We start from the raw sequence: 27,617 nt of genomic DNA on the forward strand, positions 1-27,617 counted from the left end.
GTGTCAATAATATTCTTTAAATTGCTTTTATTAGTTTATAATGAATAATGGGCTGATTAACCATAATGGTTTGAGAAACTCTCCTGTCATTGAAAATGAACAAAGTGAATGAATAATTAGAGCTGGGAAGTAGTCTTATAGCGACCAGCGTTCAAATCGAGATCAGTCAGGATACATTTGTTATTTTGCTGCAGATTATGATGTGTTTTTAACAGGTCTATGTAAAACAATATTGTAAAACTCACACAACTGTTGGCTAAAGAGCCGAGGGAAAGTTGTACTCTGTCAACATGTGCTACACGGACAGATTTAGCTGTTGCGCACCGTCTCGGTGTTTACATCCGTTTCTCCCGCTGTTTACATCCGTTTCTCCCGCTGTATACGTTAGATGAGCTCCACTTGCAAATGCCAACTGGGAAGAAGGATGTCGGACCACCTGGGAGTTGTGGACCCCTGGCCTGCAGACCACGTAAGGCCGTAGATTAATGCACCCCTGATCAGCGCCGTTGCTCAACAGCAGTTCAGGAAACGCTGAGAGAGAGATCTAGAGGAGAAGCTTTCACGTTAATCAGACCCAGTACACAAAGATCGATCCATTGCTTTTCTGAATCGACCAAATACAAAATAATTAATCGAAAAATATTTATTTTTGCCCAGCCCTAATAGCAAAACCAATGGTTCCTGTAAAACGTTAGCTCGTGGTCCATAACCTTAAATTATTACCTCCACTTAACTGAAATGTTTCACCATGACCATTCACAAACAAATCTATAACATTTATGGAGTCATATAAACATTTTTGTTACCTAATTTTTTCTTGATGTCCGCTTATAATGGTATTTTTTGCACAAAATCTTTAATTTCCCAGCCTGTCTCTGACCCTTAGAATGAAATCTGTATTACATGCTACTGAAGATGGAGTTTATTAAAGAGGAGTTTAAAGAGGAGAGTGAAGACGTCAGTATTTCAGAACCATTCAGACTGAAGAATGAAGATACTGAGGAACAAAGAGGTTGGTGCCCATTCTTTAGTTTTCACCGTTTCTTGAGATAAGGGACAAAACTTGTCTTACATACAAAAGTCATCTTTATTGTAAAAATCAAGAAATTCACAACAATATAAATACTGGAAAAGTTAAATCTAAAGGAAATGTGTATACTCAGGGCATTTTTTACTTACATTTAAAAATAATTTCATTAGAATTTTTTTAAATGCATGCTCTATACTTGGAAGCACATGTAACTTAACCTGTCCTCAGCAAGAGATCACAATGTTAAACTGTTAAACAAAGTGTTTAAAAATGCAACAAATTCATAAATATAAATATCAAATGAAAGGTAGGGATCTGTAAGATATCAAACAATACATTAAGAAAACTTTAAATTATATTTTCCATAAAAAAACTGCTAAATTCAAAGTTGTGTCCTCACTTTGCGTCAACTCTGTCAGATTTTTTTAAAATCCTGAATAAATCAGAAAATATCCTGATCAGCTTTAAATCCTGAGTACCCCTTTCCCATTTCCTGCTCATGGTGGATGCAACAGTAGAACACGTGGTCTGGTACGTTTGATATTTTTCATATTTTAAACAAACAATGTATAAGTCACAGCGTCAACTTGTCAACTCTGTCATTCTCATTATTATAATTTCTGTTAAAATTGTGGGATCGATTTTGGCATTTTAGTTTAGTTCATAGAGGCATCTTCAACTGAGGGGGGGAAAAATGGCTCCAGTGAACAACACATGGTTAAGATGAAAAAATAATACATTTTGTCAACTCATTTTTATCACTTAACTCCTTTACTGAACAATATTATTAGATAATTAAAGACTTTACACTTATTGGATGAATCAAATTAAAATAGCATGCTTTTTGATGTGTCTGATGGAGTTCAAATGACAGTAAGATGCAAGTTATGAAGTGAATAAATGTCAGTTTTCAGAAGAAAAAAAAAGCGTTTTATAAAAATCTGTTCCCTTACATCATTCGTTAGCTGAGACCTTTGTCTACAAATATATCCATTTCAAAATAATTTAGTATTAAAAAATAAAAATATTTTAAACATGTTTTGTCCCTTATTTCAAGAATCAGTGTTTTATTTATTGACTGCTGAGGAGCATGAAAGCAATAGTTCACCCAAAAATATAAATTATGTTGTTATTTACTTGATATGACTTTATTTCTAGGGCGGCCACTGATTTTTGACAGTACAGTTGCACTGAACGGTTTTGCAATTGTCTGCCAATTTTCCAACTATGCAAAAGTACTGAGGCAAATATCATCCATATATTAATATAATCTATATTGTCATGTCACAATTGACCGTGTTGCAGATGTGTTTCTCAGGGATAGATTGTAATAGTTAATAAAAAGACTAAATAATTATAACCTTTAAAGGGAAAGTTCACATAATTCATTCATTATTTATTCACCCTCGTCTTGTTCTACACCAATATGAATTTAAGGGTGAAATTTAGAAAACAACAACATTCAGGGGGCCTGTGTAGCTCAGCAAGTAAAGACGCTGACTACCACACCTGGAGTCACGAGTTCGAATCCAGGGCGTGCTGTGTGACTCCAGTCAGGTCTCCTAAGAAACCAATTGGCCTGGTTGCTAGGGAGGGTAGAGTCACATGGGGTAACCTCCTCGTGGTCGCTGTAATGTGGTTATCACTCTCAGTGGGGCACGTGGTGAGTTGTGCATGGATGCCGCGGAGAATAGCGTGAAGTCTCCGCGGTAACGCGCTCAACAAGCCACTTGATTTGCGGATTGAAGTCTCAGACGTCTCAGATTCGTCCTCCGCCACCCAGATTGAGGCAAGTCACTGCACCATCACGATGATCTAGAGTGAATTGGGCATTCCAAATTGGGGAGAAAAGGGGAGAAAATCCAAAAACAAAAATATTCTGCTCAGTGATGACATGCAGTTTATGGTGACCACCTCTTCAAGCTTCAAACAGGATCTAAAAGTGTAATTCAGAAGTCTAAGAAATTATTGTGGGTGACTTATTCTGAAGGCATACGATATGGTTTGGTGAGAAGCAAACTGATATATATTAGGGATGCACGATATATCGGCCACCGATAAATTTTTGGTTATATATATATATATATATATATATTAATGGCTCTGGTTCTGGTAACTGCAATGGCTTCTGACATGCGATCTAAAGCTTATTAATTATTGGTCAGGGCATTTATTTGCTGGGCGAAGAAAAAAAAATGGACACACTCACGGAAAAAACAAGCTTTGCTTTGTCGCCGTGCGTTTCGCCGTGAATGTTCGCTCTGGGTGAGAATGGCTCCTTAGGAATCTATTGTTTCAATTTAAAATGTTGATAGCGGTGAGAAATTGTGCCAAACATTCGCGTAGGCCTTTACAGGTCACCCGTCACAGTTGCGGGTAGATAGGCAAAATTACCTGCCGATGCGCATAAAATACCCGCATTTGACATGTTGCGGGTGCTACATTCAAACCCTGTGCAACTATTGAATATATTTGGCGACTTCCCAGCTCCATGGTTTTGTCTTTTACCAATATTGTCAAACATCATCTGTCAATGAGTGTTTATTTCAGCATCGGGATATTTGTCAGATATTGTTGATATCCGATTACTTCGTCCTATCGTCCAGCCCTGTTGCGTACCCACAATAGTCTTACAGTGTGATACACTTTTGAAGCAACTCAAAGGACTCTGGTTACACTGACGCACATCATTCTTTGCCCGGGATGCAGAAAAGCGGTGTTGTGCCCTGTGTTGGAGCATCTCTTATTATACATCGCCTATTTATTTGTTGTGTATTTATCAGTTTTTCTATTGTATGGCTGTTGTTAGCATCCATATATCCCTAAAAAAGCGCATCACTAACACGCTCAAATGTGATATGATTTGACTTTTCTTTTTTTTAATGCTGTTGCATAATAAGAAGAACCAGTTATTTGCGATTGTTTTTTTTTTCTCTCTCTCTTCCTCAGATGGTAATTTAACCCAGTGTTTCCCAATTGGGGTACTCTCTATTGAGATCAGGGGTACCATGGGAAAAATCCTTCAAGCATTTCTAAAATCCAAAAATGTATATAAAACATAAAAAAATTAATATCATATATTTCTCAATAGTAACAAGAAATAATAATAATAATGCGTGTCTCTCTCGCTTGCTCAAGCAACATTCAGAAGCTTGACGAGTGCGCAGTGAGCCAAGGAAGCACATAGCTATACTGTGTCTTTGCAAACTAGAGATGCAATAAAACAATTACTCCTGTTTATAATCATCGAAGCTGTCTATATTGCAACCATGTGATATTGGAGCAATCTAGTTTTGCCTCATCACACTGTGGTGCTTACTCATATTGCTGCTCCTTTGGCAACAAATGCAGAAATAGCTAAAGTTATTTGTGTGTAATGCTACCAGAACAGCTGCAAGAGAAACACTTAAAACAGACAACATCATCCTGTTAAACACCTGATACATCTCTCATCTCCATCTGACAGGTATTTTCTCTGCCTTGTTAATCAGTCATTTAAATAAGTAGGCCTGTGCACTAATTTAAATAATATAAATACTATATTATTAATAGTATACATTAGGGATGTACCCAAAGCCAAATAACTTATTCGGAAAGGTACGAATAATGACATCAAAACAAGTAACGAATTCATCTGAATAATAGAAAAAATATTCTGAAGACTGATCATCCAATGAGCACAGGTATTAAGCGATATTTTAAATAAACAAATCGAAAATTACAAAGCAATGATGAGCCTGTGAAGCCAATACTACTACAGTGTAAACCTTATGAATGAAATGCACATGGTGTTATTTCAAGTTTCAGTCTCCATTAATTGTGCACCTCTCAGAAATCTAATGTTGTCAAGAGTAACATTAACTAAGATACTATATCATACACATTTTCTACTTTCTGTTAACACATCAACACCAAATATTTCACACAATTCACACGTAATGATTAAGAAACCAACCTGAGTGTGTTGTTGAATTCCTGTCCTGTGAAGTGATAATTTTATAATGGAGCTCGTCTGCGCATCTCTTAAAGCTAGCTGACCATATTTATATCCAGATCATCAATTAAGGTAATTGCATGGTTTAACCTTTATTCCCAAACAGTTTAAATGCTCCATAGAGGTTTAAATACTTGTAAATCTATTCAGAATATTCCTGCACATGGAGGATTGTTGTGAAACCAAAACATGCACATTTTATCCGCTTTTCTCTTCTAGAAATGTTTTGAGGCTTGCTCTTGCTATTTATTCCACTGCATTTAGCTGATTCTGCACATGTAATTTAACAAAATAATTATGTCCTCCACATAATGTTAACATATGTGCAAACAAAATAAGCCTCGAGTGTAGTCTATCATAAAACTTTCTGATGTAGATTTATAGTGCTTTCACCTGTTTGTAGGCTTAATTAATTTGTTCTCATTTCTTTTAATATTTGCATTTGTATTTTATATTCACTGCAAAATGTGTGCTTGAAATTTCACAATTGCTTGACACCTTGTGCCCCCAGAATAACATTGTTATACTTGGACACTGTACAGGCATAAACAAAATTTCCATTTTAGCAGATATGTCAAAAATACCAGGAGAAAGCGAAGTTAAAACATATTCCACAGTTAATGTAGACTACATATCCAGCTTCATCTGGTGAGAAAAAAGAAAGAATATATAAATAATTAAATAATAATAATAATATTGAAATAGGCCTATCTGAGGCATATTTTATATACGGAAAACTATAAATGTAAGAGACTCTTCCGGTTTAACCCACGCCCACATCCGGTTCTATCCGAATACAAAAACAGATACAGATAATTTTGTCATAGTAACAGATACATATAATGGCTTTCGCTGCACACCACTAGTATACATTATCTATCTTTATTGTACATATTATTATCTATTTTCAATAAACATAACAAATTTCAGCAAGGTCCCCTCTCAGGATTTCATCTGTTAATTTTCTGTGCATTTTGTCAACTTTAAGCTGGAGAGCATTGATATATTAAAGGGATACCATTGAACTATTAACCCTTGTGCTGTCTTTACATTTCTTTACCTAATTTGGTCTCCCCAGTCAAAAATGACCAGCCTATTAAAATAAGTTATAAATCTCTCATTATGCTATATTATCACTAAAAATTGGATTAGGTCTTTTTGTCAGCTTATTTTCTTTCAATTAGCACAGGTTTTGTATTTCTTTTTGGAACTTACTGATCGTAGGCCTCATTGACCTGACCTTATGCACCTCATTTTTGAGTGAAAAAAGCATTATTTGTGGATAATTTTGGCAATATTAGCCTACATAAAATATGAAAACATTCTGTACTATTTATCACACTATTGTGCTTTAATGTTTAACCAGGAAGTTTGTTTTGAAATGCTTTTATTTAGTAAATAATTGCACAAAGTCACACTTGTGGTCTTCCTGGTCAAAAATGACCGGCCAATAAAAAATTGCATAGAAATCTGTCATTATGCTATATTATCACCAGAAATTGGATTATATCTTTTTGTCAAATTGTTTCTTTCAATTAGGACATGTTTTGTATTTTTTGTATTTTTTTTTTTTTAACTTTATCTGATCATAGGCCTCTTTGACCTGAGCTTATGCACCTCAGTTTTTGAGTGGGAAAAAAAAGCATTCTTTATGGGTTATTTTGACTAAATTAAATACCATAAGACACCTGTGCTATAAAAATTACACACTAGTTTGTTTTAATGTTTAACAGGCAGGTTTGTTTTGAAGCACTTTTATTTTGTATTATAAAAATGGCAGAAAGTCACACTTGTGGTGTTCCCTGTCAAAAACGACTGGGCATTGAAAATGAAGGGTAAGATCACAAAAAACAAGACTTTTAATTTGAAATGAACCAGGGCAAGTGGTCTAGTGTCATGATCAAGGATGTGATCAAGAGCCCCATGCACAGAGAACCACTTGGCCATTGTGTTGCCACAAAGTGAATGATGAGCGAGGCTTTATATAGCTTAGCCGTTGGAAAGCTGCTGTATATTAGTAAACATTAGCCATGTTTCCACTATCAGGCAAAATTAGGGCGTGCTACTGTCACTTCCGGGGCTTTATCATGCATCCTTGGGGCTTTCTTGGGGTCAATGGCCTTTGGCCCGCTGATTACCCTTGGACCAAACAAGGCCAACCGGGGATTGAGGCGTGTACAATGTCAAAGGCGAAGTTTTGCCGAACTTGTCAGGATTTGTATCCAGCTCACAACAGCACAGGTTCGGGGGGAAAAAAATGCGGGCACAGTACGAATCTGTTAAAACACACAATGGACATAGCAGTGCCCAAAGAAATAACTTTCCATGGTTCCGAGAGCTGTCATAGACGGTGTGCTGGGACATCGTCCCACTTAGGGGTAGGCGAGATGACCTATATCACGATATGAGTAATTTTATATCACAATAATGATACATATCACGATACAGTAAAATTTTCTGAAAAATCAATACAATTGTATTATATATTAAGCCATGTCGCAATGTATCATTTTGAGTAATCCAGTCAGTGAATTAAATACTTTTTAAATGAAAACTTCATCTTATATAATTTTCTCCTTATTTTGAATTTGACATAGTCAAAGTAAAAAAAAAAAAGCTAAATAAATGCCACATTTCATTCTGATGATGTGCAACAATTTCTTCTTTTTTCTTGTTTGTTGTTGTTGTTTTTATTGTTATTACTATTTTTATAACTTTCCTCATGAAACATCTCCAGCAATGCAAAAAGTTAACATAAAAATGAACTGACTTTGTGAAATTTTTTACAAAATAAAAGCGTTTCAGAACTAACTTGTGATAAATAGTACAGAATGTTTTCATATTTTATTTAATATTGCCAAAAATATCCACAAATAATGTTTTTTTTTTTTTTTTTTTACTCAGAAATTAGGTGCATAAGCTCAGGTCAAGTGAGACCTACAATCAGTAAGTTCCAAACAGAAATACAAAACCTGTCCTAATTGAAAGAAAACGAGTTGACAAAAAGATCTAATCCAATTTTTGTTGATAATTTAGCATTATTAGAGATTTATAAGCAATTTTTAATAGGTTGGTCATTTTGACCTGGAACACCAAAAGTGGAAAAAAGAAAGGAAAAAAACCCCCCAAAAATAGAAATTTTTGGAGAACATTTTGATACCCTGTGTGAACAATGTCAGAAAGTTTTAGTCCAATAGGATAACATTAACTAGCATTTTCAGGCTAAAGAAAATCCTCTTCGGGTGCCTGAAAATGCTAGTGCCTGAGTCACCATTCACAAGTGTTTGTTCTTTGTTCACACAGGGTATCAAAATGTCCCCCAATAAAATTGCTAATTATTTTATTTGTTACACTGAAAGACAACATGAGGGTTAAAGGAATAGTTGACCCCAGAATGAAAATTCTGTCATCACTTAATCACCTTCATGTTTTTGCAAACCCATATGACTTTCTTTCATCCATGGAACTCAAAAGGAGATGTTAGGCAAGATGTTAGTCTCAGTCACGATTCACTTTCATTGTATGGAGAAAAAAAAGATGAATGAAAGTGAATGGTGACTGGGACTAACATTCAGCCTAACATCTCCTTTTGTGTTCTGCGGAAGAGAAATTACTATTGAGCTTGGAACAACACAGTATGGTCGAGTAACAGAATTTTCATTTTTGGGTGAACTATCCCTTTAATTACTTGTTGAAGTATTTGTTAAAGATATTTACCAAGAACAATAATATAAATGTAAGTCAGCACATGATTGCATGTCTTGCTACTGGAAAACAAGTAACTAAAGAGAAGGGCCATAATGTGGGTTGTATACTAAAAAAAAAACATTCCATTTGAATAAAACTAGAGGTAAAAATCGCATGTCGTATGTAACAGTGTTAACGATTTATAGAACCCTAAATAAAAAGCACAGAAAAGCTTGTTTTTTGTTCACTGCTTCACGTGTTAAAATGGTCACATCTCATCTGTTCAGGGTCTGTAGTGGTTGTAGAAAGTGGTAACGTGAAACGCTACTGAACCTGACTATGTTTGGTTCTATATACAGATGTATATCAGCATTATCAGTCCCAAAAATCATCTAATCATCTGGCACCTGCACTGGATTCGGCCCGACTCAGGACAGGGAGCTATCCGTCCTGTCACTTACTCTCCCCCCATTTCTGGGGAGGAAATCCGCAACAGCCATGTGCACCCCTAGCCTGTGGACTACCTCGAACTTAAAACGGGTGATCCACACGTTGGCATATTTCATGCGATGGAACCTCTGGAGCAGGGCGTGTTCCGAACAGAGGGTGAAGGCCTGTCCCAGGAGGTAGTACTGAATGGTCAGGACCACCCACTTCATGGCAAGACACTCCTTTTCGATGGTGCTGTACTTCGCATCTCTCACCGAGAGTTTCTTGCTGATGTACGGCACCGGATGCTCCTCCCCCTCGGCTACCTGGGACAACACGGCCCCCAACCCCCTGTCCGACGCATCAGTCTGTAAAACAAAAGGGAGAGAAAAATCAGGAGCGTGTAAGAGCGACCCGCCACAAAGTGCGGCTTTCACTTGCGCAAAAGCCTGTTGGCACAGCTCCGTCCACTGGACCGGATCTGGTGCTCCCTTTTTAGTGAGATCAGTCAGCAGGCTGGTGACATCCGAATAGTTAGGAACAAACCTACGATAACAGCTAACTAGCCCCAGGAACTGTCTCACCTCCTTTTTGGTATTAGGACTCGGGCAGGCTGCAATTGCTGCTGTTTTATGCCCATGTTCCAAGTGGAAGCCCAGATACCGTACATCCACCCACCCAATTACGCACTTCTTTGGATTGCTGTGAGTCCCGCTCATCTCAACGACTTCAGCACCGCCCTCAGATGCTGCAGGTGCTGCGGCCAATCATTACTGTAAATAATGATATAATCCAAATAGGCAGCGGCGTAAGCAGCATGCGGTCTGAGGATTCGGTCCATGAGTCGATGAAACGTAGCCGGGGCCCCAAACGGAAGCATCGCGAATTGCTGTAATCCGAACAGTGTGGAAAATGCCGTCTTTTCTTGGGACATGGGAGTGAAGAGGATCTGCCAATATCCCTTCGTTAAATCCAGTGTCAAATAAAAGTGAGCCTTGCCTAACTGATCTAGCAGTTCATCAATCCGAGGCATTGGGTACGCATCAAACTTAGACACCGCATTGACTATAATCCACACAGAACCGAACCAAGCCATCATTCTTCGGAACCAGCAGCACCGGGTTGGCCCAGTCACTGTGGGATTTTTCTATTACCCCCAAATCCAGCATGGCCTTTAATTCTTCCCGAACCACTTTGTTTTGTGTTTGGGTAATCGATAGGGACGACGGCATACCACTACCCCTGGGGTCGTTTCGATATGGTGCTCTATGAGATTCGTACGACCAGGCAGATGCGAGAACATGTCGGAGAATTCTCTTTGCAGCCTGACAACCTCCATGACATGGGACAGTGAGAGGTGGTCTCCACAAGTGACTGGGGTGACTCGATCAGTGGCTTTTAAGTTCACCTCCAGTCCGAGCTCCTCCCTCTCTGGGACCACTGTCGCTAAAGTCACTGGGACCGCCTCTCTCCATGGTTTTTGGAGGTTGAGGTGGTAAATCCGACGTGCTCCACCTCTATACATTCGTTTAACCTCATAATCGAGTTCCTCAACTCACTGTGTGACCTCAAAGGGTCCTTGCCACTTCGCGAGTAATTTACAGCTCAATGTGAGGAGCAATACAAGGAATTTATCTCCCGGTGTAAATTCCCGTAGCCGAGTACCCCTATTTTACAGCCGGCTTTGATGTTCTTGAGCCTGGAGCAAATGCTTCTGTGTTACCTGCCCCAGTGTGTGGAGTTTTACTCTCAGGTCAAGAACGTATTGAATTTCGTTTTTGCCTTAGTGTTTTGCATTAGTGCCGTCTGCTCTAATGGCCCGACGAGGTCCATGCCAATTCTTTCGAAGGGGACCTCGATCAGTGGAAGAGGGCGCAAAGCGCTCTACGGGTGGCCGGCAGATTCATCAGCTGATGTTCACGGCATGCCGCACACTATCCGCGAACATCCCCGCGAATGCCCGGCCAATAGAAACGGACCATTAATGGTTCAGTGTCTTTTCCTGCCCTAAGTGACCCACCATCGGATTATAATGAGCCGTCTGGAATAACATTTCCCGATGGCTCTGTGGTATTAACAATTGGTTTGTATCTTCCTTTGTCTGAGTGGCTTGCGTCACTCAATACAACCAATCCTTGATAATTGAAAAGTACGGATATGCAATTGCAATGTCTGGCTAGAGGCGCTGACCATCAATCACTTTCACGTAGTCAAAGCATGCCTGAGGGTCTTGTCTCGCAACTGCTCCAAAGGGAAATCCCCTGCAGGGAATCCTCTAAGGGCTGGGGAAGCAGAGATTTCCCCATCCCCTGAGTCTCTCTGACATGGAGCTGACATAGACAGTCCTGGCACTGCCTCCCAAGCCAGCGAATCGCACACCACACACGATACACTTTGTTGCAGGACCCGTCCACACATATTCCCCACAATAAAGTTGTAAATGCCGGCCAATCCTTACCCAAAATTAGTAGATGGGTGAGGCAGGGACTAACCGGCGCCTCTATTTTATGCTTTTGCCCTTTGCATTGAATAATGATGGATACTAAGGGGTAATCGTGAATATCCCCGTGCACACACCTCACCTTCACCCGACGGCTTGTACCCAAAGTATCGTCTTGAAACAAGCATCGGTGGATGGAGGTTTGGTTACAACCCAAATCCACCAAGGCTTGGTATGTACTCCCTTGATACAGGTATCCGGTACACTCCAACTCAATCAGGGGTGGCCTGCGGTGCTTCAGGGATCTGGAACAATGCCCCCACCTCCATTACTGGGCATCAGTCCTGGAAATACCCAGGTTCCCCGCAGCTCCAACAGACTGGCCCAGGCTTCGCACCCACAGCAGCTAATTCATCCACCTGGGGGGAAGAACGGAGAGAAACAGAGGGAACCGGTGGGCTGACCAACCCCTCAGCCCAGGTAGCCAGTTTGGGGGTGGAGACTCCCCATTTCCAGGGAGTAGGTACAGGACAGGAGGAAGGGGAGTGGAAGGAAGGAGGGGAGAAGGGAGAGAGAGAGAAGAAGCCTGGGGCTCACCGACACCTGGATACGTGTCATCTGATCTCTTCCCCAGTCAGCAGCGGCAGAAGGCGGACTGCTCACTAGGTGTTCGGCTACTTCTTATGCCTCGGCCATTCGCTGGAACAGCTTAATGTAGGCCTCTGGATCATCTTGCAGTCCCATCTTGGCGAGGGAGGCTTAGGGAGTGGCTGCAGTCACGGCAGGGGTCACTGTGGAAGACCCCTCCTGGGGTACTAAGCTCCGTAACACCTGTCGGTCCTCTGCTTGAGCATGAACCAGTTTTGGCAGACCACGTGAGTTTATTGAAACACACTGTTTAACGTCACAGAAACAAAAATTGCGCTTTTCGGTGTAATTGAGAGACTGCTGCTTTTCAGCCTGGCAGTGAAGCTCCGACACACACACACCGACACTCTACGTGGTTCTCCCTCCTCTGGCAGTCTGACTCGCTCTTATGCCTCTCAAGCTCTCACTGCAATAAGAAACAGCTGTTAGAAATAATTCTCTCCACCTGGAGATTTACACCTGAAAATCCTTACTGCTACCATCTCCAAAAACTTGCTCTCCATTCACAAACCGGCGCTCGACCACGCCCCCACCACCACACAAGGAAAGGCTAATTTGTTCACTACCATTTGAATCTCACTTTGAGGAATATTTTGGGACTAGTTTGCCTCAAGAAACACCATCTTTTACATTAGTTTGAGTTTACAATTCCAATTTTGCAACCTACAACCACCAACCTCACAGAAGTATGCAACATATAATAAATATTCACATGTATCTATGATTAGAGGAATACTTCACCCAAAATTTAAATGACTTGCCTTACATCATTTTAAATCCATACAGCATTCTTTCTTCTGTGCAGCACAAAAGATGGAAGGCAGAAAGTCTGATCTTTTCCATACAATGAAAGTAAAAGGGACAGATGCTGTAGAACTCCAAAAACACGACTCATGCATTTTTCAAATCATTTTAATTGAAATGTACTGTAAGTCCATGTTTGCTGAAAAGCATGCTCCCATCTGCAAATCTTTTTACTTGTGTTTCCAAATTCGCCTGTGATGCATCAGGTGACGGGGATTAGAAAAGAGCATTTGAACCTGAACGTGGATGTCATAGCAAATTAAATCTGAATTCTGATGAACATAAAAAGCCACCAGAACACATTTAACTGAATAATATTAGCTTTGATTTCCTGAAACAATTTTTTTTATTGATTATGACTTAATATTTTCATTTTAGACCTGATGACCATAAAAAATGAATGTCAAGAACTGAAAGAAGTGGAGAAGAAACAGCAGTATCAGAAACCCGATCATTTCAAAAGTGAAGTATCTTTTTGTGACTCAAAGACTGAAAAGGATTTCTTGCATAATTCTTTCACCTGCCCTCATTGTGAAAAGAGTTTCACTCATAAAGGAAGCCTTAACAGGCACATGAGAATTCACACTGGAGAGAAGCCTTACACATGCAATCAATGTGGAAAGAATTTCAGACATAAAGGAAACTTTAATTTCCACATAAGAACTCACACTGGAGAGAAGCCTTTCACATGCCAACAATGTGGAAAAAGTTTCACACACAAAAGAAGAATTAAGGAGCACATGAGAATTCACACTGGAGAAACCCCATACACATGCATTCAGTGTGGAAAGAGTTTCAAACAAACGGGAAGCCTTAAAATCCATAAAAGAACTCATACTGGAGAAAAGCCTTTTCCATGCCTTCAGTGTGGAAGGAGTTTCATAGACAAAAGTGCCCTTAAGGATCACATGAGAATTCACTCTGGAGAGAAGCCTTTTACCTGCCCTCAATGTGGAAAAAGTTTCAGACATAAAAAAAGCCTCAATTTTCACATTGGAGTTCACAGCGGAGAGAAGCCTTTCACATGTACTCAGTGTGGAAAAGGTTTCTTAATTAATGGAAGCCTTAAAAGGCACATACTAATTCACACTGGAGAGAAACCTTTTGCATGCCCCCAGTGTGGGATGAGTTTCAAAGACAAAACAAGCCTTAAGGATCACATGATAATTCACTCTGAAGAGAAGCCTTTTACATGCCCTCAGTGTGGGAAGAGTTTCATAAGTAAAAAAACGCTTAAAGCTCACATGAAATGTCATTCAGAACAAAAATTACACCACTGTTCTCAGTGTGGCAAGAGTTTTACACTGCTGGCCTATTTTAAACAACACCAGAAAATACATACTGGTGTGAAAGCTCATGTGTGCTCTGAATGTGGAAAAGCCTTTGTCCGAATCACCACCTTGAAACAGCACCAAAGAGTTCATACAGGAGAAAAACCTTACAAGTGTTCACATTGTGAATGTAGTTTTGCTTGTCCAAAACACCTGAAAACACATGAGAAAGTGCATACTGGAGAGAAGACATATGACTGCACTCAATGTGAGAAGAGATTTAGCACATTAGGTAATCTACAGAGACATTTAAAGAAGAATTGCCCAAAATTGTCATAGTGAATTTTTTGTTTGTGAAATTTGTGTAACTTCCAAAGATGTACTGTGTCTTAAAGAGACTACAAGGGTGATATGGTGTTGGAAGCTCAGTAAGCTCAAAACCTTTATAGGATGGATGAAATTAGAAAAATAAATTGTTATTTTGGTCATACCTAAACTGCAAATTTGAAATTGAAATTGTTTATATGGAAACCACCAGAAAAGTGTTAAATTAACACTTCTTTTTAAGAAGTAACGTGTTAAATATTGACCATGATTCAACTCGCTAAACAATAAATGTTAATTTGTAAATAAAACTGTACCTGGACACTCATCCAAGGATTCAGCAGTGTATTGGTTTTTGGAAAACTTCAGCACACGTTTAAGCACTTTTTAGTCGCTGTTTTGCGGCCCTCTTCAGCCTGTCGTGGCCCGTTTGGCATAACGCGGCGGCCCATTCAGTTCCGGTTCTCCCGATGGCCAGTCCGCCCCTGTTTTCAATGTGGAAATGCATACATTGTTCACTTTCAAAACCACATGCAAAATACTCTTGCTGTTTTTTCCCAAGAGTACAAAAATGATGCTGAAAGGTTAGACTATGAGCCATGAATTCATTTAAATGTTAATAGGTAAATTTCTGCAAATTATTGTGTTAATTAAACAACTGCAATTAGCATTAAACAGTTCTGTGAATGAACAAGGAGTGGATGTGTTGCAGTTTATGTCCATTTTAAGGAGTCCAAGCATATCTATGGATGAAGTTGTCTTACGTTGTTGCCTCTTTTATTTTTAGCCACTGTTGCCACAAGGGAAGTTAATTAATATGCTGCATCTGACAGACTTAAGGACATTTTATAGCCATCTTAGCTTATGATATGCCAATGAGAAGTCCCTTTCTTTCCTACCCCGTATCAGGTGCAGTTGTCTGAGCAGCTTTATCTGATGGCTGCTTGGCATTTGTTTTTGTTAGTCCACCATAATCCAATCAAAAATGTACCAACTTTTCTTTGCCATGACAGTTAGACAGGAGCCCTGCCATAAACTGGGGTCCCTGGAATGCCATCTTGTCCACTGTTTACTACAATCTTGTCAAATAGTAACCACGCATGGCAGAGGTAAAAAAAAAAAAAGGGATTGAGTCCTGATTTTAATCTCAGAGATTTTTGATTCAGATGGAAATTAAATTACTACACATCTTTGGTGTTTGTCAAAAATTCATCCGGGAATTTTCTTGCGGGTGATGAGAGAAAAACACAATTTTTGATATGGATGGCAATAAAATCACTGACTACCCCCTGTAAATGCTGGAATTACCCCATATCCCCATGTAAAATAATTACAGTTCAAATAGGGGTTATGACAACTTTGAGCCATAAGCATTTGATGCCCCTGGATTGTAGACAAATTATTGCACATTTGCAGAGACTGGAAAACACAGCTGGGGTTTTTTTTTTTTTTTTTTTTTTTTCAGTTGCAATGAAACTGTACATAGAACATTCAACATAAACATGGTAAAACACAAAATAACCTGTATGAACTTATTACTAGAAGTTTTTTTCAGTGGACAATGACATAACTTTGACAGATTGTATCATAGAAAACATTTAAACTTGTTCGCAATGTTTAATTAGATTTTTCATTTGATTCTGATAGTCTGGGTTTAAATTTGATAATGGAGTTAAGGTATGCAAAACATTATGGAACAAGCTATGCCTAAAGCCATGCCATCTGCAAAATCTCTGAATTTGCACATTGGCAAACTCAGGCTCACAGAAAAAGTATTGGCTTTTGGAAGACTTTGTCTTGGCCTTGGTTCAGTAAATGTAAGGGTTGGTGGTTCTTGAATCCAGCCAGTGGAATTTTGGATGCCCCACTGGTTAGTCAACAAAGTTCTCTCTTCCACAACCCAAGAGCCAGATGCAGGAGAAGAGCAGCATGCAGGAGACAAAGTAATGATAAAGAATAAGTAACACATTTCAAATAACCTTAGTAGTTTGAGATGACTTCCCCTGACCAGAATTACATCTTATAACAAGCAAAGGGATCTAAATTTACTGCACCATTCATACTGTCTTAAGGCTTACGTGTACAAATACCTTTTGGGGCAACTGTATATGAATAAATGCAATAAAAAAGTAATGTAAAAGAAATAAAATACAACACAGGTGCATGCCTGCTCTGGAAGCCAGTATAAATGAGTAAACTATTTCACTGCCCTACTGGCATTGGCGAGACCCTCACTCATTTCTCATACCCTGGTTGCTTTTAAGACACTCAAATCCATAAACAGTAAACAGATAACTTACCCCCCACCTCCAACAGCCTATCTCTCCAGAAAGCAAGTGTCCTGTTTTCAAACCTCAACCTATTACTTCCAACTCATGAGAAATGGGTGTGAAAAGGGTCATAAGGTCATTTGAGGTGAGGGGCAGATGCTGTGATGACTGTCTGAAAGATCTCTGGGTTGCCGACAATCTCATCTAGACACCCAGAATTATTAGACCTTCCTTTTGTCCATATCTTGTTGTTCCCTTAAAAACTGGATTGTCTGAACACTTCTAAGGATTTACAAATAAGATAAATAAAAAATGTATTAACTTACTGCGAAAGATCCTGTGAAAGGCTGTCCTGAACATAAAATTAATGCAATCTGTGTTAGCCTGTCATGCTTTTCTACATTTCTAACATAAGTGAAGGCCCCCATGACACTTAGGGTGTTTGCATAAGCAGAAATTTATTCCCTTGCTTTCCACACTGTTCTTGCTGTGATGCTCTGAAAAATACAAACATAACAAGGGCTCAGTGTTAAGGATTTATTCTATCTACCCTTTCATCTATCCCAGAAAACTGTGTTTTAAGTCTAGGTAAATGAAGCCCCTAATCAAAAGTACAGTGTCTCCCTGTTGACATAAATAAATACAATAAAAAAATAATAAAAAAGTGTGAGCAAAGACTGAAATAATATTTCGCATATATATATATATATATAATATTATCGCAAATAATATGTCTGTAAACAACTGCCTTTATTTTTTGGCCTATGGGAATTTGTGTAGAACAGTCCTGAACAGACAAGCTGCATTACAGCTGGAACTGTAGACTACTGTGCGTTACTGTTCTTCTAACTGTCCACTTAAATTTAGACAAAGTTTTCTGCATATACTCATTATATCAACATTCATGATACATCTTTAAATTGCATGTATAAAGATAGAAAAAACATAGTCACAAATAGAACTTCCTTTCTCCAACTTGCTCCAGATTTTATGGTCTGCCACTTCCTCCAAGGTAAATGTATGGGATGGCATGTCCCTGAATTGGCAGTACTACCTTTCTGAGAAGAAATGGATGGACAACCCTCCCTGAACCACAGCCACAGAGATAATTTTTTCCAACTGTTCTATAGAGTTCATCTTGCATGGATATAAAGGAAAAGTTGTCATAATTAAACCATACCTAAACAAAACCAGTTTTGTCAGAATAATGAAGTAGTAAGATGCAGCAAGTGTGAAATTACTTTACCATCACCATGAAGGGCTAATGACCACAATACCTCTGGTCCCTCAAATATCACAGTGTTTAATCTCCAACATTATAAGGCGGAGGAGCGTCCACCTGTGCTTACCCTGATGTACAGATCCCTTCCCTTTGCCTTGCTCATCAACAAATGCTACATCAACACAGGCCTCTGCACTGAACCTCTGCCTCTGATAGGCCCTCAGTATGCAATAAAATATGTCCTTCCTGTAAATATAAAATGAAGATCTAAAATTAAGTTTGAGAGGAGCTTGATCATTAATTCCTGTCAATCATAATTTCAAGGTCTTCCTCGAACACCAGCGCTCCTTTCTTGACAGTGTCCTCATCATCTCTCCTCAGTCTCCAATATTCCAATGTAGGCATTACTCTGCTAACCCGAACTCTTTTCCGGAATCATTACGTTTTGTCTCCTCACCCACTTCTCCTGCAACCAGCATTGTTAGACTTTGTCGTTAGGCTCGACATCCACCATCCCTTTCTCCTAAATGCATACATGGAGTCCCAGTTCTCCACCTCCGGAGTGGTATACCAGACCTCTAAGATCAACTCCAGGCTTTGCATCCCAGGCATCTTCTTCTTTTTCAGTCTTCACAGCAAGACATTACATCCCTCCCAAAGCCAAGTTGAATGTCAGTGGTCTGCGTCATGCCCTAGCTACCATGGATATCTCCTTTTCTAGCAGATCCAGCAAAGCCCAGTTATAGAATATGTAAGTCTCGGCAAAGCTTGGGTCCATCAATAACTCAACGAGCACAAATAATCTGGAACCGCTTCAAAAACATTAAAAAAACATATATTTGCCACTCTGCATGCACTTCCTCTGCCTCCAGTGTTCTGGAGACAAATACTATCCAAGATACCACTGTTGTCTTCCCTGTGCTTCTGCTCCAACCTTCTATTTCCTGATCAGCACCCAGTACCTCCTACTCTGATTGCCAGCTACTCCTCAATAAATGCTTCTCCCGCTGTACCTCATAATCAGAATGTCCCAAAACACCTAATTATTCAACACTCCCCACTCCACACAGTTAACCATTTTGGGTTCTCTCTCTTCTTCCTTTCCTCCTATTTTGTTTGCATTGCCTTCCAGCTCTATCAACTCTGGGCCATTCTTCCCACCCATCCTCTATCCTTAAGGAGTAGACCCTAGCATGAGGATGCCTAAACTACAAGTTTCCAGCCCACGTACCCCACTCCCCAGTCCATCCCTCCCTGCCCCAACTGCAAACTTCATACATACTTTCTTCAGTTAACCCCCTCGGCCCCCCTCTCATGCTCTAGCCATGGACCCACCTCCAGTCTCTGCAAATCTCTGTGCTCAAATCCTGTCAGGTGCAGACAAAGATATTGCCTCTGTCCACTCTTCTATCCCTCATAACGAAACACATTTTTCCTTGGACTGTGGATAAATTTCAGTTGTCCTAAAAAAATCCAACCCCACACAATCGAGTGCTCACTTTTGGTGAATTCTGTATTGTATTTTTCAACTATGCTGAAGTAGCGTTCTATGTTTCCACGTAGACATGAAGAGCTCAATGATTATTTGACAAGGCAAGTTTATTTATACAGCACATTTCATACACAATGGCAATTCAAAGTGCTTTACATAAAGCATGGCTATCATAGCAGAGCTCTGTCTTTCATACAGGAGGTAGTTTGTTTTACACTTATCACAAATTATTCTCCACTAAGTGCGCAACAAGAGGAACCCAATGGAATCAGTGTCTTTATTGGGGAGCACTCGGTCTGAAATTACACCATAGTATTTTTCTTGGATGTCAATGCATTGCCTTCGCTACTTGCAGATTACTAAATGCCCTCTAACCGTCCAGACTCCTTCAAGTCCTAATTCTTCCATCGATCCAAAATCAACCACTTATTCCTGATACTTACACATTTGTCAGTTTTGTTGTGGTTGCTCATGGCCGTCTTATTTGCCCTGTATGTCTTTCCTCTACATATAAAAATTAAATGTTGCAATCGGATCGCTGTACTCCCATCAATGTGTCTGTCTTGGTCAGGGAACTTGCTAACTACCCAGAAGAAAGATACAAAAATTACCAAATATCTAGGTTAAAACTCAGTTTCAGTCCAGTCTTCAGTACCTGCCCGTTACCAGCCTGATTTGTTATAACCATCAGTCTGCATAGTCAGAACCAGAGAGAGTTGACAACAAATTGGACCCCTTGTAAACATTCCGAATTAGCCCCATTGGAGTAATGACTTGAAATTTCTTGGAATAATAGAGACTTGGGGGGTCAGGTGATGCCATGTGAGGAGCAGACGTGTGAGCGATGAGCTCTGCGCACTTTGCTAGTTTTTTTTATTATTTTCATGTTATAATCTGGTGAGATTCGATACACCCAGTTGCATATTGGTTCTTTGAGGTAAACATGGCAAAGAAGTCAAAATCCTCAGGCTCTGGAGACATTAAAAGACACTTACGTGCTCAAGATGAAACCTCTGATGGGCCTGCTGACCAGGGACACAATTTGGATGGTACGGCTGGGGAAATCCAGCATCAACTGTCCAACATGTTTGTGATGTTGCCGATGGTTGTTGCTGACTTGGAGGATCTCGCTGTAATACGTCGATCGATTAAGGCGATGGAAACAAAATTCTCTGAGTTGGTTACAAGAGTGGCAGATGTTGAGAAACAGATCGATTATCTGGAGTCATTGGAAAGGGAATTAAAGATGTGGAGGGCATTTTGGAAAAACTGGAAGATTTGGAAAATAGTAGCCGAAGAAATAACATACAGATAGTTGGAATTCCTGAGCATGAAGAAGGCAGAGATATGGTGAAATTCCTAGACAAGCTCTTCCCGAGTCTGCTCGACATAACAGGCCATAAGCTGGAAATCGAGCGAGCTCACAGAGTCCTGGCTCGGAGATCCGCTGAGGTAGACAGGCCCCGATCAATTCTGGCCAAATTTCTGAGATCATCTGATAAAGATCTCGCATTACGCGAGGCGAGGAGCAAAGGAAAGCTTTCTGGGAAGAATCACAATATTTTCTTGTTCCCGGACTTTGCGAATTCGGCGAGAGAAACGCGATCGATTCAAGGAATGTAAGAAACTCTTACATCAACGGAAGATCTCGTTTGCACTGATGTTTCCGGCCAGACTGAGAATAGAAATGAAGGAGGGCCACAGGGTATTTACGTGTCCCAAGCAAGCACTGTCTTTCATAGAAACAATGGGTGAGTAAACAATTTGGTGTTTCTCATGTAGCTCCAGAGTGGATTAACTCGCTGTACTTACTCTGGCTGTCTGAGGAAGCTGGGTGCCATTTTTGTTTCTGTATGTGTTGGTTCCGCCTAGCGGCTGGAGTTTGTTTTGGGAATAACACTTCTTCAAGAAACTTTTGCATGGATGGAAGATCGCTTTTACACTGAAGTTCCTGGCCAGATTGAGAATGGATACTAAGAATGGCCGCAAAATATCTACATGCCAACACAAAGGATGTCTTTTATAAAGTTGACTGACTAAGTCATGGTGTATTTTTTATGCGGCCTCCAAGTGAATAATACACACTTGAACATTTGAGAAAACGGGACGCCCGTTTTGTTTCTTTTTGTGCTGGTTCCGCCTAGTGGCTGGAGTTTGTTTTGTGGAATAACACTGCTTCGGGACAGTTGTGGATGAATCTGTTCGTTCTTTGTATTTATGCCTCGTTTTGGCTGGAGTTTGTTTTGTTGAGTATTTTTGCGGGACATTAGAATTATTACGTCATCTGCTGCATTCATAAACTGCCAGCTCACTGAACATTTGTTTGTCTGTTCGAGGAAACTGAATGGCTTTATATTGGCTGGAATTTGTTTTGTGGAGGAACACACCTTCGAGACAGTTCTGTGAATGAATATACACGTTCTTTGTGTTTATTCTGCCTATTGGCTGGGTTTGTTTTACAAAGTATTTCTGTCATGTAATTTTGCCTCACAAAATTTGTGCAGAAGCACCGGACTTGAGCAATCCAATGGCAAAGTTGTCACGGGGGCTCTTGTAGGAGTACATGGACCTTTTGAGTTTAGAGGGATTGACATCGGTTGACGCTGTCGTGTGCGGGGTTAATGCACACATTTTTCTTTTTTCTGTTTGTTTGGTTCAGGAGGGAGTTCGGGGTTTGATTGTTGCACTAATGTTGGAATGTGGTCTGTATAATCTTGTTTTTGACACAATTTATTTTTTCTATTATATCAAAATGTCAAATATTATTATGAGTGGGTTATCTTTCACCACATGGAATGTGAATGGGTTGGGGCACCCCATAAAAAGAAGGAAGGTTATTTATTTTAATTAAGCATAAGAAATGTGATATAGTGTTTCTTCAAGGAACACATCTTTCCCCGCAGGAAGCTGAAAAAATTGGGAAGATATGGGGTGGGCATGTTTTCTTTAGTGCTGGTTCAAGTAAGAGCAGGGGAGTCATTACATTGATAAGTAAACATCTACAGTTCAAATTTCTCAAACAGATTAAAGATAAATTAGGGAAAATCATTATTGTTTTAGCAGAAATTCAGAGGCAAAGGTTCATTTTGGCTAATATTTACGTGCCTAATGTTGATGATCAGGGCTTTTTCATTGATCTGGAAGGGATGTTGCAAGCCGCTGGCACCCCTCATGATATAATATTGGGAGGAGACTTTAATCTTTTGATGGAGTCCCTCATTTCATCTGTTGTTGATTGCTCAATTGGAAACATCTTAGTCTCAGATCACGCCCTGGTGAGTTTAGAGATGTTGCCACATACGGAAAAAAATAAATCATATAGTTGGCGCTTTAATGTATCCCTTTTCCAAAATCAATGTTTATATGGAGACCAACTGGTCCTCAGTATCCTCTGTGGGCATGGCTTGGGAGGCACTTAAGGTGGTTCTTAGGGGTCGGATCATACAGAATGCCTCCTTTACCAAAAAATCCAAATCCCGAGAACTCGTGGAGTTGGAAGGGAATGTTAAAAGTGCAGAGGCAGAGCTGAAGCACAGAATGTCGTCTGATGGCCTCAGAGAATTGACCCGATTGAAATACAGATATAATGCTATTTTGTTGTGGAAAGTGGAGTTTTGGTTATTCAGGGCAAGACAGTCATACATTGAGTCGGGGGACAAAGCAGGGAAGCTTTATATAAAGCAGTCTTTTTCTACCATTCCCTCAGTGAAATCTGCTGGTGGTGAAATTTTTACCTCGGCCATTGATATTAATAATGCTTTTAAAGAGTTCTATCTTGATATTTATAGTTCCAAGTCTTCGTCTACTGTTAAAGATATTATAAAATTTGTGGAACTATTAGAACTCCCTAAACTGACGACTGAGCAAAAAAATTATCTTGATTCTGAGATAACCTTGGAGGAGCTTGACGAGGTAATTAAGGCCTTACCTACAGGCAAGGCTCTGGAGCCAGATGGTTTTGCTGCTGAATATTTTAGATCTTATGCTACAGTATTGGCTCCACTTTTGTTAGAAGTTTATACGGAATCATTAAAGAACGGAAAGTTTCCTCCAACCATGACACAAGCCTGGATCAGTCTGATTCTTAAAAAGGACATAGATCCAAGTGAGTGTAAAAGTTACCATCCAATTTCCCTGATCCAGCTAGTGGTAAATATTTTGTAAAGTAAATTTATGACATCTCTTATACATATAGATCAAGTGGGGTTTATTCGGGGTCATAGCCCTTCTGATAACAATAGGCGTTTCATCAGTATCACGTGGTCAGTAGCGAATGATCAGTCTCTGGTCGCTGCCATCTCACTTGACACCGAAAAGGCGTTTGATATGGTAGAATGGGATTATGTTTTTAATATTTTGGAAATGTATGGGTTCAGGAGTACATTCATTGGTTGGATTAAGTTTCTTTATAGACACCCTGTAGCAGCGGTACAAATTGTTTTTTTTATTTCAGATTATTTTAGTGAATAGGGGCACTCAGCAGGGTTGCAAAATATTTGGGGCAGTGGTGGCTCAGCGGTTAAAGGCTCTGGGTTACTGACAAGAAGGTCAGGGATTCAAGCCCCAAAACCACCAAGATGCCACTGTTGGGCCCTTGAGCAAGGCCCTTGACCCTATCTGCTCCAGGGGCACCATATCATGGCTGACCCTGCACTCTTACCCCAGATATGTGAAAACAAACAAATTTCACTGTATATATGATGTGTGACAATAATAATATTTGTTCTGTCTTGCCATGGAACCATTAACATCCGCGATAAGAAAGAAGATTTTCCAGGGGTGATGGCAGGAGGTGTGGCACAAGCTTCTGCTTGACACAGATGATATTTTATATTTGTCTCTGACCCTACTAGATCTATGCCTTGCCTCCACAGAATTATTAATTCCTTTTCCAAGTTCTCAGGATACAAAGTCAGTTGGTCTATATCCGAAGCTTTGGCTCTGACAGCGTACTGTCCAGTAACGGCCTTCCAGCCGGGCGCCTTCCAGTGGCCCAAACAGGGCATTAAGTATTTGGGTATTTTATTCCTAGCAAATTTGTCTGACTTAGAGTTAATTTTGACCCTTTAATTAATAGGTTTTCGAGTGATGTGGACAGGTGGGCTTCATTACATTTATCGATGATTGGGAAGATTAATGTTATTAAAATGAACTGTATTCCCAAATTCAACTACCTGCTACAGTCACTCCCTATAGATGTCCCCCTCTCTTATTTCAAGTAATTTGATAGCATAGCAAAGTCCTTCATTTGGAATGGTAAACTTCCCATTTCAACAAATTACATAGGCCGATTGACAAAGGTGGGCTAGGCCTACCCAAGATTTTGTTTAATTATTATGCGTTCGGTCTCAGGCATTTGGCTCATTGGTCGCTTCCCCTCCCGTCCCTGGTTTTCTACTGAACAGGAAATTCTTGCCCCTATTTCACCATTGCAAAGCCTTTCTATCAAACTATCCGGAGAAGTTAAGTCACACCCCGTTATTTCACATTTGCATGTGATTTGGACAAGAGTGGCCAGAGTATTTAATTAGGACATTTATTTAAATGTTGCCTCAAGCATATGGCTGAACACAAAATTATGTATCAATAAGTCCCCTTTCTGTTGGTCAGAGTGGATTGTGAGGGGGGTTGTTACACTCGGCGACCTGTATGAGAGTGGAGTGTTGAGATCTTTTGAGAATTTAGGTCATCATTTTGGGTATTTACAGCTGTGCCACATGCTCTGTACGGTTTTTGGGAGTAGCACACACACCCCTAAAGTGGCAGATGCTTTGGGAGAGGTGATTACAGCTTTTGGAAAAGGTCATGAGGCATCAGTGTATTACTCCCTGCTAATTCAGTGTTCCGGGGGATGGAGCTTTAATTTCTATCAAGAGATTATGGGAGAAAGATTTGAATTTGGTATTGGAGGAAGTGGAGTGTGGACTAGGATTCTAAAAAATGTCAAGTCTGCATCTAGAGATGCAAGGGTTCGCTTTATGCAATTTAAGATTTTACATAAATTTTACTGGACCCCCTCTAGATTATATAGGCTTGGTCTTAAAGACACACCCACCTGCTGGCATTGCCAATCAGAAGTTGGAGACACAACTCATGTCTTTTGGGGGTGTGTTAAGATTCAAGATTTTTTGGTTGAGGGTTCAGAGCCATTTGTGTGATGTTTTGGGCACTCAAGTTTTACTTTGCCCCAGACTTTGTATTTTGGGCAATGGGGCGGTCATAAATTTGGGGGACAAATTTATAAAAAAATGGGTTCTGACAAGTGTTATGATTGTCAGACAAGTCATTTTAAGCGGTTGGAAGTCAGACGGAGTGCCATGCGGAGATGGGGAGGGTGGCAGCTTTTGAAGAAGGGGTATCTAGAGGATTGGGTAATTTGGACTTGTTTGTGGGAAAGTGGGGCAAATATCTAGCTTTTTTGGAGGGCTCTCGGGGAGGAACAGTGGAGAAAGAGGTGTAGATGTTATGTGTGTGATTATTATATTTTATATATTTAATTATTTTATTTTATTTTTTATATTTGTTTTTGTGTGTCTATAATCATGTGGGACCACTGGGGTGTTTTTGTGGGTGGGGTTGGGAATTGTGGGGGGGGTAGTAATAGAGGGGGTTAAGTATTGATTCTGTTTGTAAATGTTCTTGCTTTTATTTGTTAAAATATGAAGCAATAAAAAATGTTAATCTGAAAAAAGAGACTTATTATTAGGGATGCACTGATACAATACAAGTGTTGGAATCGGGTCTGATATCACGCTCATATACTTCTACTCTGTGACAAGGAGGAGGGCATGGCTGGGCCGTGAGGGTGCGTGCCTGGCGCTGAGTTGGCCAATCAGCGGGATAGGGATAAAGGGGAGCCGGAGCCACCAGTTTGAGAGAGAGAGAGATGCAGGTGTGTGTGCGTGTCTGTGTGTTTTATGTTATGTTTAAGTTCCTTTGTACCATTAAAGTTTATGTTGACTGCTCAGGGTCCCGCCTCTCCCTTGCCATCCTTGAACTGTGTTACATACTCATGTTCGTAAAAATGCTCTGATACCAAAAACCGATACCATCTGATGTACAAATGTCATTACATAAACAGATTAATGTCATGTCCTAGTGAGATTATTTAACAGCAAAAGCTGTGATTTAACGAGATAAATAGAGAGTTTCCACGTGCTGCGTTTTAAATGTGAGTTCTTGTGAATGTGTGGAGCCGGTGTTGTGCAGGCATAGAGACACAAACTGTCATTTTTTAAGCTTTTTTTTATCATACCTTAAGAGATCCTTGACTTATACATGGAAAATACTGTTATGGGCATCGCATGCTCTGTTTGTAGCAGATGACAGCAGGCAGAGTACTAATTAATAATCAAAATGTAATCACCATCTTCTTTGTCATGTGCATTTATTCAGGTTATGTGTATTGTGTTTGAGTTTTATGTCATTAATATACCACATGTATTTACTGACACAAATTCATTCTTGGCATACATAACTAAAAGTATATTTCAGCCTAACTATGTGTGTTTGCAAATATTGTTCTATCATCAAGTTTGTTCCAGCTAGATAAGGCCTGTGTTCCAGTGAGACCTGACTCAATCTGGAGGGAAAGATAGCCCTCTGCTTTGATCTGTCAAATGATGTCATTGCAGGGATTGTTTGGAATTTTAAGAGTCATGTGACTTAGCCAGAGGAACTGAGCTCAAGTGTATCTCAGAAGAGAAGAGGACTCTCAATTTATGACTCACCTCTGACCCTTGTATGCTGACTACCTTGACTTTAAAAATAGAATCTTTTGAATTATTGAATTTAAGTAGTTCACCATAGATCACCATATCTGAATGTTCCTAGAATTATCTGTACTTTTCACCTCTCAGAACTATGTACTTGTAAGAGATGATGTCAATTTATTTGTATATGACTGTAATTACTGTAATCTAAGTTAGTTTGAGGTTAGATCCTCAACTCATTACTGTTTCTTTCTTTTGCCTTTGAAAATGTGGAGAACTATGTCTTCAGTAAAC

General features: G+C 39.8%; 1 protein-coding gene across 7 annotated transcripts; it reads left to right on the forward strand.

The window, feature by feature from the left end:
• LOC127442894 (gastrula zinc finger protein XlCGF52.1-like) lies at nt 1-27,617 on the forward strand. Of its 7 annotated transcripts, XR_007897546.1 has the most exons (4): nt 1-469; nt 887-1,012; nt 26,391-26,503; nt 27,160-27,617. XR_007897546.1 is itself a non-coding variant. In XM_051701236.1 (3 exons), the coding sequence occupies exons 1-3, from the start codon at nt 389-391 to the stop codon at nt 12,244-12,246; spliced, it is 591 nt and encodes a 196-aa protein (XP_051557196.1). In that variant the 5' UTR covers nt 1-388; the 3' UTR covers nt 12,247-12,455. The 7 variants fall into 7 exon arrangements, 5 of the variants coding, with proteins under 5 accessions (XP_051557196.1, XP_051557193.1, XP_051557191.1 ...); XR_007897545.1 differs by having other exon boundaries at nt 26,391-27,617; XM_051701236.1 differs by lacking the exons at nt 26,391-26,503; nt 27,160-27,617 and adding an exon at nt 11,834-12,455 and having other exon boundaries at nt 916-1,012.

This window comes from Myxocyprinus asiaticus, chromosome 6 (genome assembly GCF_019703515.2).
Source record: "Myxocyprinus asiaticus isolate MX2 ecotype Aquarium Trade chromosome 6, UBuf_Myxa_2, whole genome shotgun sequence".
Lineage (NCBI taxonomy): Eukaryota > Metazoa > Chordata > Actinopteri > Cypriniformes > Catostomidae > Myxocyprinus > Myxocyprinus asiaticus.